Consider the following 13,910-nt stretch of genomic DNA (forward strand, 5'->3'; position numbering starts at 1 on the left):
ATGGGCCCAGCAGCAGTGGGCTGCTTTGATTCGTTATCTGCTTTTTTTTCTTTTTTTTTCTAAGGACAAATCATGTTATTAGATCCAAAAAAAGGATGCTCTCAATACTTCCCTCCTCCATGGATAAACCTGCAATAATTAGCATGTGTTTGCCAGAGCGTCTGAGGCTAATGATGAGAGAACAGGGTCTGAAATAGAGAGAGCTCTGACTGAAGCTTGTGCTCTGGCATAATGTAGATTTATTTTATTCTATTTAATGAAAACAATGTTTCTGTGAAATAAGCTAAAGAGAACTCTAATTGATCCACCCACTTAAGCTGCTAGAAATATATAAACATAATGCGTGAGATGTCAAGTAGGATTTTCTCGAGAATATTTTTCAGCACATTCTGGAAATAAGTCCCATTTTATCTTATTTGAATAAGTAAAAATTGTCTTGTTCTTAATGAAAGTACACAAATTTTAAGGGATTTTCAGGCAGAGCTGTTGCAAAAAGCAAAAAAAACAATTAATCACACGACAAATTAAAACAAACTCAATGATTTCCACTTGCATGATTTCTTGTTTTTCTCTTTTTTTCTCCCCCATTTCCACCTAAAACTAAATGATAAAAGTCCTCAGTCTGGTCAGTCGCTTACGCAGACTTCATAATTTGTTTTTGGTTTTTTTATATTTATTTTAGGTATTTAAAATGTCTTCCAGTTCCAGTGTTAAATGTTCATTAGAATTTAAAGTTCATTGATCTTTCAGAATGTGTTCTTGCGTTATTTATGCCATTACCATCACTTGAAAATAGTCTTAAAACAACAATTGTATTGTTTATCACAATAACTTCTGGGACAATATATCGTCCAGCAAAATTTGTTATGGTGACAGACATATATGGTTTTTTTTAAAAACTTGTTTAGGAAAGTCTTGACAAGTCTCATTTTCTTGCTCTGTTGGCAGATCATTTTATTTTAATTAATATATACCCAATGTTTGAACATGAAAGGTGACTTTTTGCAGTGGTTGAGGAAGATATTGACCTCGTAACAGCAGAATCCATAAATAGGACAATTGCACCTCACAATGATCCAGCATGAATCATTTAAAGGGACGTTTCAGCAACTTCAATGCCTCAGTCGGCTGATATGTGACAGTGAACTTTATTCGAGAAGAACAGTAAACCATTATAGACCCAAAACATACTAACAGAGTGTTTAACATTTTTCTGATTAGTATTTTCTCGTCTAATGTCCTTTACAAGATCAGAATCTGAATCATTCTTTCCTGTTTGCTACGTCTAGTCGAGCTGAAATACATTCAGGTCGGCTTTGAAAGAAAAGGTTGTTGGTTATTCGTAATTTTGTATTTGTAATGACGTTAACCTCTTTTTTAAGGATTTGTTTGAAAACAACATTGCTAAAAAATAATTTTATGAATTTCACTTCTGCCAACCTGCAAATGTGCAGAAAGAAGAGCTAATTTTTCATTTGGCTCTTTTGCTCTTAGTTTGACATCACTTAGCACAAATAGCTTTTCAACATTTCCCAATCCATTTTAAAGCTCTAATTGACTCGTCTGTTTTGCTAACTATCTGAATAAAGTTTGACATCTGTGTTGACGTTTTTGTTTTTGACTGTTATGAATTTGTCAAGTGGTTAGACATGCAGTATTTATGCTCTTATTTTGAAAACGGTAACGTTTCCTCTGCTCACGTTCTTTTTCCATCTTTTCCCAATACCCTTATTTCAAACAAGAAACATTAACAAATTAAAACAATAGAGCTTAAGATATAAACAAATACAATAACTAAGGGCTTTATAGAACGTGTAAAATATAATGTAAAAATGAAATTGGTGTTTGAGGGTTGAAGTCTATTAAGAGCAGATGATTTCAAATAAAGTTAGCATTTTAGCGCTTTAGCATTAGCTTCCACTAAATTCCGTGCTGGCCTAGCGCTTTAGGTTTAAAGCAACAAACTTTTTAGCTAGTGGTTGAAATTAGTGACTGAAACAAGTTTTCTTTTCCACAAACTGAACATTTCTTTTTTATGACTAAATGATGTGTGTGGACCCAGTCTGCCCAGCTCATTTAGATTTCATGCTAACTAAACTGTGAGGAGCTCAAAGAGACTCTGAGATGCAGTCTGTCTTACAGACACACTCCGAGCCTTTAGCGTCCTCTGGAGATGCCGACATACACATTCTGCTGCGTGTCTGCTCGCTCTGTGTGTTTAGTAAAACTCATCTGCGAGCCATTAATTAGGACCGAAGGAGGCTGCGGGCGGAGTGGCACAAGATTCAGATGATCTGAATTGTGTGTGTGTGGGTGTGTGTGTGTGTGTAGGGGTGTGTGTGCGTGCGTGTGCGCGCGCGTGTGCGTGTGTGTGTGCGTGCGTGTGTGTGTGTGTGTTTGTGTGTTTGTGTGTGTGAAACACTAGGGGTGGGAGGGAGTGTGAACTCTGCAGTGTTTACTGGAGGCCTGGTTCCACTCGAGCAGCATATTTGAAACAAGTGCTGGAACAAAAAAATAAAATAAAATACCAGGCTGCAGGGGAAAATATTGTTTTTGCAGAGGAGCCAAGAGGAAGGTACAAAGCGGGCAGACGAGGATGCGGCTGGTGTATCTACCTCTGCCACACACACACACGCACACACACACGCAGACGCACGGATTTGTTCAAAGCACAGAGTCCTTATCTCTCCATGCTCTCTATTCTGAATTTCCCCTCAGGATGAGTGGAAAATGTCAGCCTCCCCGGAGAATAAATGTGTGTACAGCAGCGGTGTTGGAGTTTTAATGAAAGTCTGTGCATATAATCTTCTTGGCACTCTGCCGCCTGAACGCAACACAAAGAGACCGACCAGAAACATCCAGAGCCGACTAAAGCCACGCTCCTCTTCCTGACTCCCAAAACAACACACAGCTCCTCGGGAGGCATGTCAAGGACACACACACGCACACACACACAGAGGTGACACTGCCACAGACGAGGGTTATCATCTCACCCAATTACCTTTCTTCTATGTTTCCCGGAATGCAACTGGAGCTCATAGTAATTGGCATTGGCCTGACCTGACACGGAGAAAAAGCCTGGGAGAGAAGCTCCATCACGACTGTGGAGGCAAATAATGATGTGCAAATAGTCCCCCGCTCTCACCCCACTAGGTATGAGATGACATGGTGAGCGTGTCTGACCTTTGACCTTTGAAAAGAAATGACACCTGGTATCGACAGACGGGATGAAAGCGATCAACAATAAAATATGGGCGAATAAAGCAAAGATCGATACATCCTGAAGGAGTAAAGCATGAAACAAAAATCATTTTAAAGATCCACTGACAGGAGTTACAGACGTTTTATGTCAAGTTGGTGATAAATTGGTTTCTGGAGATTTTCAGTTTTAAATTTAAAAATTCCAGTTGCAAATACATCATAAGTGATGAAAATGTATTTTTTATATAAGAAGAAGAAAGAAAAAGAAAAAAGAAAGAAAGGTACAAAAAGAAAGAAAAAAGAGGGGGGAAATGAAAAAGAGAGATAGGAAACACAAAGAGGGAAAGGAGCAAGGTTAAAAGAAAAGATGTGAAAGGTAGAAAACTCCTACACAGGGACACAAAGAAGAAAGTTAGCAAATAATAAAGGACCTAAAGAAGTTAGACAACTTAGACAAAATGTAAGAAACAAAATCTGAAAATTCAAATCTTTTTCAATATTATTTTTTTATCCATAATTATCCTAGAAAATACTGAAACTAAATCCACAACTTTTGCAGATTTTACTAGCCTAAGTAGAAATGCTGCACACAGAGAAAATCAGGCGGTACTGATGAGCCGAAACACTCATCAGAAACGATCGTGTTCAAAGTGACGTGAAAAAGTCATGAAGCAGGAAAAAGACTTTTTCTGTAAGATTCGTCCACTAATGATTAAACATGCGAACATCAGCTTTGACACTTTCAGCAAAATGTTGGGATGAAAACATCTTCAGCAAAGACATGAGGTTTTTTTTTAACAGCATGTGTGTGTTAAAGCATGTTAAGATATATTTGGTGATAGAAACAGTCAGAATAGTTTTAAGAAAGGAGGACTTAAATACTCAGGTTTTGGCTCACATGGCTGTTCATGTCAGTTTGATTTTTTTATATTTGTTCACATATAAGATAATGTAATATAAACCATATTATTTTCTCGATGTTGAAGGTTGGCCCGTCTATTTTAACAGTTACAGCTGATAACGTGTAGAGGTGGCTCATATGGACTCAGAATTTTATCAAGATATTTTGTGGCACTATTGTGATAAGGATAAAAATGATCATGAAAAACTGTTTATTGTGTTGTTGTTTTTTTAGAATTTTTAGCATTCCTGGTGAAACAAACACTGTTCTCAGAAAACATTCTTATTTTAAACTGGCTTCTTCTGGGTGCCATACTTTTCGTATTTAATGATAAATTACATTTATGTACTTATGTATTTAGTTATTTCTTTTATTCAATTATTTTTGTTTCATTTTTTATTTTTCACTCTTTCCTCATCCCAATTTTTTTTGTTGTTTTTTTGTTTTTCCTTTAAGCTCCTCAAACGTCAGTTTGTATTTAACTCCACCAACTCTGTGTTGTGTTCGTTCTGTTTTTGAAAATAAATAAAACAAATGTGTTAAAACAAATGTACTGATATTTGTGTAACAGTGGAGAAAATGGTACAAAAATTACTTCTCCAATAATGCCAGTTTTGTTTTGTTTTTTTAAGACAATGATAAATCATGATCACAAATTTTCATGAGTGTTTTTGTCTCTTATGCATCTCCCCTAAAACAGGAGTGAACAGTGTAACATCTGGACTGCGACAGAGCAGAAAAACCTTCCATCAGGTCATGGATTCACATCATTCACTCTGACAAAGAGAGATATAATCAGTAAGAGTAAGTTATTAGTGGTTTCTTACAAAGCCAGCGCAGTGCTCGCAGAACGTTGGCTTCACGTAGGTGGTCTCTGTGAAGGTGTGGATGAAGCCCATCTTGCAGTTCAGCAGTGAACTGGCTTTCAAGAAGTAGTCGATCATCTCCTCTCTGCTGATCTTCCCGTCTCTGCGATCGGATGCAAAAGGAAGAGACAGACTGTAAACACACACTGACGTTGCTAACTTTATCACGTGTGTTAACTGGTGGATTCTCACTGGTTCTTGTCCAGCTCTCCAAACTTGCTGAGGTAAGGGAAATTGTTCCTGATCGCTTCAAACTCGTCCCTGGAGATGTGGCCGTCACCATCCGTGTCAAAGTTCTTGAAGACACTCTGCAGGTAAAAAAATTAATTAACATGGAGGATAGCATAAAATTTGATGCAAGAAAAACCTGAAAAACTGGGTGTGACAAAAATTAAAAAGTAGGTTAATAATGAGAAGATTATCTGAATACAAACAATATTTTACAGAAATTTCAGTCTTCAATTTGTTATTTTTCACAAACTGTGTTTCAAGCTGCCTCTAATTAGTGTGGTATGATATTATTCTGGTTTGTTGAGCGATGGCAGTTTCCTGTCACCCCATCTTCTTCATGGTTTGCTGGTTGCTAGGCGACAGGACATAGACCGAGGTAATGGTGGGAATAAATCTCAAGACCTGTGTGTATTTCTGAGCTGCTCACTTTTTGTCTCCGCGGTCGATGGGTTAGGGTTAGGAGCACGTCCTTAGAAGATGAATCTGACGTCTCATAAACTACTTCCTTTCTTACTTCAAAATAAGAGTTACTTCAAAATAAGAGTGCAGGTTCTGAACCTGCACTCTTATATGCAGGTTCAGAACTAATGATAACAGTGTTATCTTGTTTCACCAGACAATTTCAGCTGCTGACCTGGTTGCTCATTTGATTCTTTTGTCCCTTTTACACTGTATAGAAAATGTTAAAAATCTATGCGCTACCTGAGTGAAAACCAGGCCAAAATCAAAATCCGCAGGTCAGGATTTTTAATAGATCGGTAATTGGGGATCGGCCAGAAAACTGCAATCAGTGCACCCTTAGGAAAAAGCTTTCAATATCTTGGCTGTATAAGTCTAAACATCCTTATTAAAACTTTGTTTAACCACCTTTAAAAAGTGAAGAGGCAGCACGACACGCAGGCAGTAACTGGACAGCAATGTGTTAATGAGGAGAAACATCATGACATTTTAATATCCCATGATTTCATGCCATAAGATCTCATTCCAACTCTAATAATAACATTTAATTGTGTGATATTAAAAGTTTTGCCAGACCTGTTCTAAAGAGGTTATATTAGTGCTTGTGTGGTGCAGCAGTTTATCTTTCATTCGAGTTTTAGCTCCCTGGGTTTGCTGTTTTAATTACTCGGTGGCGACTAAAAGGGGCTCTGACTGCAGTGTTTTTCACGTCAAGTGAAGAAAGCCCTGGCAGCGGCAACCGGGCCACAATTTTAGTGGAAAACGCTGTAATAACCGCGTTCAGACTGGAGTGGTAAAAGCAGGAAACTGTCACAGTCACATCAGCCGGCCTGCAGGATTTATTTATAGCCTGACAATGTAATGAAACCAAAACATCTTCTGCATGAAACCACAGTTCTTCTGCTGGCACATGAAAGATGACAATTGGCGATGGACTTAAACTAACAATGGACCAAATTTAGCACCGTGATGCATCTGTGAATGCGGGTAATTAGGACGTATAAACCTGCAAACACAGAAGAAAATCAGCACGAGATTCCACCAGCGAATGCCTCTGTGTTATGACAGTCTGCAAACAAAACACTTTAGTTCCCCTCAGTGGAAAACTTCAACTTCTTTTTAAGTGGAGTTCCATGGAGAACATAAGAGTAGTTGGTACATTTGCACCTTAAATTATTCGAGCCCTGTCGCTAATTAGCATTATTATCCAAAAATGCAAGCTAGCAGCTGGTTTGCAGTGAACAATTCGAACAAGGATCAATTAAATACGTCAGTGTAGCTACTATATGAAACATGAAATGTCACTTTCAGCCGCTACTGCAGAATCAGATTCATTTAGTTGGTGAAAATGTTATAAATCCCACCAAAGATTTTCAGTAAAGAACAAAAATGAAATTAATCTCTGGGTTTCTGGTGAGAAAGGAAGTAAATCAGCCCCGGAGCTTCGCTGAACTGCTGCAATGCTTCGCTGCAGGAATGATGATCTACTCAGAGAATTTTAACCTTTTGGTTCATTGAGCCCAAAATTGCTTCAATTAAAAGCCTCACAACTATATCAGAATGTAACATTGTTCCACATCTTCAGCTTTCCAGCCAACATTAAATAGTCCTTCTATGGAGGAGAAGAGCAGATAATCAGTCATCCGTATCGTTATGGTCCCTGATGGATCCCAGGAGTTAGACAGAGCCCACACAGGAAACTCACCTCCACCATCTTCTCTATGTGTTTCTTAATGATCGTCGGGTCAGCATTGGGTTTCACCGACACGGCCCACTCATCAATCATAGTGGGCTTAGGTTCAGGTGCCGGGGCAGGGCTGGAGTTCTGCTGCACAGCGAAGAAGCACAAAGGATCATGGGATTGAGGTTAAACTAAGGAAGAAAGAAGATATCTTTGGCAGAACAAAGCAAAAGTTAACACGTCTGTTTTAGGCACTAACTTTCTGATATATATCCTCAAAACATTCTGGTTCAGTGCCTCAGGATGGATAACATCCATAAGAAAATAACTGCCTTGCATTGCTTTAATAACCCATTTTAAACTGCAGCACACACCATTTGATCAACAGCTGAAATCTGACTGCTACAGACTTTTTGGACATTATCAAAAAATTCTGTCTTATGATTATTGAACATGTGGGCCACTCCATCATACTCAATCGAGCTGCAAAATATTATAGCAATAACTGATATTATTATTATTAGTCATTATTGAATATCATGCTATGCTAGGCTGACGCTTCACTCAGCTCAGCATGCTGGGTGTTTGAAACTGGACGTGAAACTGACAGCAGAACCTACTTTCTGACTGATTTGATTGATAGTTACGACCACTTTGAGATTGTTGGTGTGTGATTTATAGCAAAGCAATAAATACATAAAATGATACAGCAAAAGAAGCATTTCTAGTCGTGATAGAGCACAACATCACAAAATTCCACAGTCTTGATTTCTCACAACTGAACCAACGTAATGTATTTTTTCAGTAGGTTTGCACAGGAAATGGTGGCAGCAACTCACTGTGTAGTGTCAAAACCAAACATGTTTCCTTGTTTGGCCTTGATGTGGAGGGTGTCTGTGATTTCAGCATGTAGAACAGGAGCATATAGTTGTTAAAATGTAAGCTAATGTTTAGCTTACATTTGAAGGATTCCCTTAGTTCTTTGTGATTTTAGTGCTGCACACGTCAACCGTGCAATGATGCATGACTAACATCTATCGAAGAACTGGAAACCGAGGCTTCAAATTAAACAGGCACTACAATATCATGGAATGATTTTGACTGGTGGGATGAGCGTCCTTCACATGGAATGGTCAAGATCTGTTCAACATGAAAGCAGAGATCCATTCTGTGTTGGGTCAACCAGCTGGTGGCGGTGGTGGTGAGGCAGATATGCAACATCTGCCTCCCTTTATCTGTAGCATGAAGAATTAGAGAGGTCTAAAGGGAAGGTCCGAGCAAAAAGTATCTTACAGCTGGCTTGCGTGGTTCTCTCTGTAGAGACATCTGGTAGATCTCCTCCTCAGTGTGGTACTGGTCCAGTGATACCTGCAGAGAAAACATGAGCGTGAGGCATGTAGAGTTAGATGATGTCACAGCTAATATCTCTAAGAACAAAAAAACTTCTGCTTCACAAAAACTCTTCAAATATGATGTACCCTGATAGTTTTCAAAAAATAATTCTGCCAGAAATTTTTATGTCAATTTTTTATTGTATGTCTGGGATTTGAAGCTCATAAAAGCCAATATGTTTACACAAGTCCACCGTCTTTCATAAGAAAACATATATAAAAACATATAATTTCCCTTACACACATATATTTTTCTTTACACACTGTTATTTATGGAAGTGTTTAGCTGTCGTTAAAACCAGAAATGAAACAAATTTTTGTGAAATGTTGTCTCTGCTGCCCAAAGATTGGTCTGTTACCATGACAACCTGTCATACAGCAACAGTGTTCAGTCAGAGGCCTTTTCAGATCTGATATAAGACTGACTGCTACCGGAGATCCTTCTTTTCCATTTCTTTATCTAAGATACTTAGATGATATGAGTTATGATGAGAACACTTAGTATCCCTTTGGAATAGATAAAATATTTTTGAATTGTTATAACAACAAATAAAACTTGTTAGAATGAGTTTTATATCTTGCTATAGTGAGAAAGTTTCTGGTTTTATTAAAATGCTGCTGTATTTATTATCTAGCTCTGGCAGTTAAACACTTCGATAATTACTCAACACTGACATTTGACACTGTCAGTAATTCTTGACGTGGAGAGAACTTTTCTTACACACCATGAACTGGGAAAAAATTGTGCCATCTTGTGGACATTTACATTTTTTAGGCTCTTATCTTAAATGAAATCTTAATAAAGGTTAAAGTTGGAATTGAAGATTTTTTGTCCGTAGGAGCAAATGTGCCTGCTTCTGTGAAGAGTCGTAATTTAAGGAACTGAAGTTTAAAATTATATCACCTTTGATATTTAATTTTTGATATTCTGTCAAAAGGCCATAAAATTGAATATAAATCACATAACTTGTTTCTGGGATTAAATGTGACACCCAGCCTTCAAACTTGAGTTTGTGTCGCTCTTTTTCCTGAACTTTTGTTTTTTTCATAGCCGTTTTTCTTCAGTTTATACTCTTCAATCTTCATGCTTCCACGGAAGCACCAGCTGCAAGCCGCCATTCATCATTTGAGGGTCAGTCTCAGGTCACATGGTGTCACCTGAACTGGCCTTATTAGCAGACAAATGGCAGCTGGAGGCAGCAGCTCAAGAAGTTACTTTTACCAAAGGTCTAAGAGAGCAGCAAACGAAATCCAAACAGATGTTTACAAATCCGAGGCAGACTAAACCGAATAAGTTCAGTTTGCGTTTGCTGCCACCTTTGCAGCTCTTTTGTTGCTCTCTGCGAGGCAGAGCTGGACCTGAGCGTTTATCACAGCAAGACGCATTGTTCTGTCCAAAATGAAAAATATCCACTGGATCAGCGGGTGTGTTGTACACAAAGACGGCTCACCTGTTCACAGTGGGAAGTGTTAAGCAGAGCCTTGTTTAACAGCAGCGCCCCTCTGCGCCCTCGCACTACATCACTACAGCAACAGCTGCATTTATTACTGGGCAAGGTTACAAATTAAAAGTCACACATATGTTTCCACCACTGGCCCCACAGTTGTTCTGCGCTGAGCTGTTGACTCGTTGTCGGAGTGTTTCCTGTGTTTTACTGAGGCAGGAAGGACAAAAGTTCTTTTTTCTGGTTTAGTTCTCTTTTTTTACCACATTTTGTTCTTCCTCAGAGTAAAGGTTAAAAAGGAGTTATTCAATTATAAAATCCAAGTTATTTTATTTAAATTACGTGCATGCAATAGTTTGGTTTGTCAGAACTTTGACTAGGCAGCTAGCTCAATGTACTAATTGTCCTGCTGTAAGTTGAATCTCTGAATAGTATAAGGAAACTTCTGATTCAGATTTGATTAGTGCTGATGTGAAAGCCTCACCACACATCCTGTCATCCTGCTTCGTTTCTGAAAACTCTTACCAAAATGGCCAGAAGCAGCTTTGTGACAAAAAAGTTTGCTAAAAGAGGCTTGTGTTTAATGTGGAGATGGTGTATCCATGGTGATCTGTTCTGTTGGTTTTCCTCTGCCGTTTTAAATGTAGGTCAGATGTAGCTGTGGGTTATCTGAAGATATTACACTATAACATTAGATTGTGATGACAATCTGACACATTCTATGGGTCACAGTTCTCTATGGCTCATATATTGGTTTTGTTTTCCCCCTTCTAGTTCAGCGTCGGTTAACTTTACCCAACCTTTCAAAAACCTTTTAAAAACCTTCTTAATAAATCTAAATTTATAATTTGACATCAAAGGTATTGCGCAGAGAGGGAACTACAAGATTAGACTTCTCACTTGGCTGCTACTAGCTGCCTAGCTGCTAATGATAAGTATGTTAGCTTGTTGACCGGTTATCTACACTTCAGATTTACTGGACCACCAGCGTTATTAAGGAGGGTCTCAACACTCAACACGTCAACCACAATAACAACACTTAAGTTTATGGCTTCAGGTATAACGTCGATATGGTAAACACAATAAAAGTGAAGGTAATCCAGGTAAAAACCACTCCCAGATTTAAAGAGCATAAAGCTAACTTAGAAAAAAGCTTACTCTGTGAAATCCCCTACAGATGCCATTTAATTCACATTCTGAGGGCAATTGTGAGTCATGTAATAATCCAAAAAATAGCATATCTAGTACTGCTTCTAATAATACTGCTGATATTTATGGTGGACCACACTTCTTCATAGGTTAGTAATCACTGACTTCATTTTTACAATTACAAATTTGCCTATTTTTTTTAAAGCTATTCCAAAGAAATGCAGTTTAGCTGAAAAACCTAGCTGCAATTCAACTTGAGACGCTGCTGACTAATGTTGGCATAGCAGTTAATCCAGGAGCACCATTTATTTTCCTTGCTGCTGATTGGCTGTAGCCCCTAAGAGCAGATATTAGGACGACTGTAAACGTTAGCTTCTGTGCTACTGATAAGACTGTTTCTACTTTTAAAGCATTTTAACGTATCTTTACTGTCTGAACTACAGTCAGGAGCTCTTTTAGAGGACGTCTCAAGTATTTACGGACTTTAGCCATTCCTAAATCCTGCAAGTAACTTTATTATTCCACTGTATAAAAAAGCAAAACTGATCATTTTGATGAATTAGAACAAACATATTTATTCTTCCGTGCTTTGATGCCTGCTTGTCTATAAATGGTCATGGTTGTACAAAATTATGATTTTGATGATGTTACAAAATGATTAGTTAGCCAGAGTGAACTGTGTTAGAGTGCTGTTGTTTCATTTGAGTTCAGTGTACTTTAAATCTGAAGAATAAGCAGATGAATTAAATGCCAATTGTGCTTCATGCAGTTGGCATTAGTGTCCAGGTTAATTGGAACATTTAGAAAGACTCTCACCCAGGGGAGTTCCATTATGTACTTTCTTTAAAAGCGCTGCTCTTGACTGTGATCAAATTGTGATTTTCCTGTTAATTATGCACATGGTACCCTGGCTAATAAGCAGGTGACAAATGAAGTCATTTGTTTTTCTTGGAATTCAGTGGTAATAAATCGAAAGGGTTGCAGAAAGAATGCATGCCAAACTTGTTACATTAAAATGTTTAAATAGGCTACAGTCATGCGCTACTTTGTGTTAAACTGCTCATAAAAAAGACACATGACGTCCAGAGTGAGAAATATTTTGGAAGACCCTGCATCTGCATACGTTAAAGCAGTTAAACCTGCGCGGTGTCCGATGCTTTGACGCAGAGAGAGACTGCAAGGTTTTGAGTTATTTCATCGACTTTCTCTCCATCTTATCATTCATTGCAAGCCGAGCAGGACTCAACACACATCAACTCCACTCGCTACTGACAAAAGATAATTGAGTATTGACCCTGTCCTGTAAACTTTCCTGACGTCCGCCTCAGATCTAAAGCCCATGAAAAGGACGGCGAGGTGACTTCTGTTGTCAGCGGGTGCTGTATAAATAAACCAAATTCCAGCAGCTATCTCACATCAACACTGGCAGCCAGGCTGAGTAATTGATCTCTTGGGATTGTTTAAGCTTCCCTTCCCACATTCAGGAAACATCTGCCAAAAATAATGAAACACAAACACAGAAGCAGTAAAGCGGCAGTGCTAAAACAGAAACCCGATGCTTTCATGTTGATCTGCAGGGAGGGCCAAATCTGAAAATTGGTCTCACACATGGGAAGTAGTAAATACAGCTTTTTGCAAAAGTAATTCAGTTTAAGTTTTTCACATTTTGTCTCATTAAGACCACAACCTTCAATGTGTTTTGTAGGGATTTTATGTGGCAGAGCAGCACACAGTAGCATGTAATTGGAGAAGGAAGTAAGGAACAATGGATCCCCGGCTGGGGGAGGCGGTGGGGGGAGGTTGTTAAGGACCCCTAAAACTCATGAATACTTATAAGCCCCTCTAAAGATGTTTCTAACTGCTTATTTTAATTGTTCAAACATAAAATATACCACAAGTGGATTCATATGCACAGAACAAACCTTAGAACTACAGCAGAAGTTAACATCTCCAGCATTTGAACTGCTAGTTGAGTGTCATATTTTACTTGCTCTTTGGGGTACAGCCAATCAGAGCCAAGAAAAAGCACAACCATACAATGTTCCACTGAGAACGCCGCCAATACTTACCAGTGACTGGGTGGGAGTCCACTGTAAAGTCTGAAGTTCACTGATAATTGCCCCCCTTTACTCTCATACCACTAAATGACATCTGTTGCAACACCTGTCTTTAGAAGCCGCCTATTCAGAAACGTAACGACTCAACTCAGCTCCACTTGGCTAGTCTCGGTTCAGATCATTTTCCTTTACAGTGGACTGTCATGTCAGTGTGGGTGGGTTTGTCATAAAGCCGCAAAGGTGTTTTAATCTTATCACAACATTGTTGGCCATTGAGGACCGCAAGCAGCCGTCAATGGCATTGGTATGGTGAAGCAACCTGACACTCCACCTGTTGGTCAATCGGTGACTGACAATGTTCTGACGACACGTTTTCAGTGCAACTTGAGACGATTAGAACAACGGTGAAGTAGGTTCTGAAAAAGCGGCCTGCACCACATAACCGCTACTAGTAGAAAACCGTTATAACCACCTCAGAGCTGAGTGGAGTCCAAATGTAAATCCAAATGAGAATTTTGACAATTTAAAA

General features: G+C 38.7%; 1 protein-coding gene across 2 annotated transcripts in view; it reads right to left on the minus strand.

Annotated features, from left to right (window-relative positions):
• LOC103480179 (RAS guanyl-releasing protein 2) overlaps positions 1-13,910 on the minus strand; it is a 63,066-nt gene that overhangs the window by 16,083 nt on the left and 33,073 nt on the right. For both annotated transcript variants that reach the window (XM_008435049.2, XM_008435050.2), the window contains exons 10-13: positions 8,633-8,707; positions 7,364-7,486; positions 5,161-5,276; positions 4,930-5,071 (exon numbers count right to left, since the gene is read on the minus strand). In XM_008435049.2, coding sequence (XP_008433271.1) covers positions 4,930-5,071; positions 5,161-5,276; positions 7,364-7,486; positions 8,633-8,707 — 456 coding nt within the window. The remainder of the gene's footprint in view (positions 1-4,929; positions 5,072-5,160; positions 5,277-7,363; positions 7,487-8,632; positions 8,708-13,910) is intronic.

Source organism: Poecilia reticulata, linkage group LG18 (genome assembly GCF_000633615.1).
Source record: "Poecilia reticulata strain Guanapo linkage group LG18, Guppy_female_1.0+MT, whole genome shotgun sequence".
Classification (NCBI taxonomy): domain Eukaryota; kingdom Metazoa; phylum Chordata; class Actinopteri; order Cyprinodontiformes; family Poeciliidae; genus Poecilia; species Poecilia reticulata.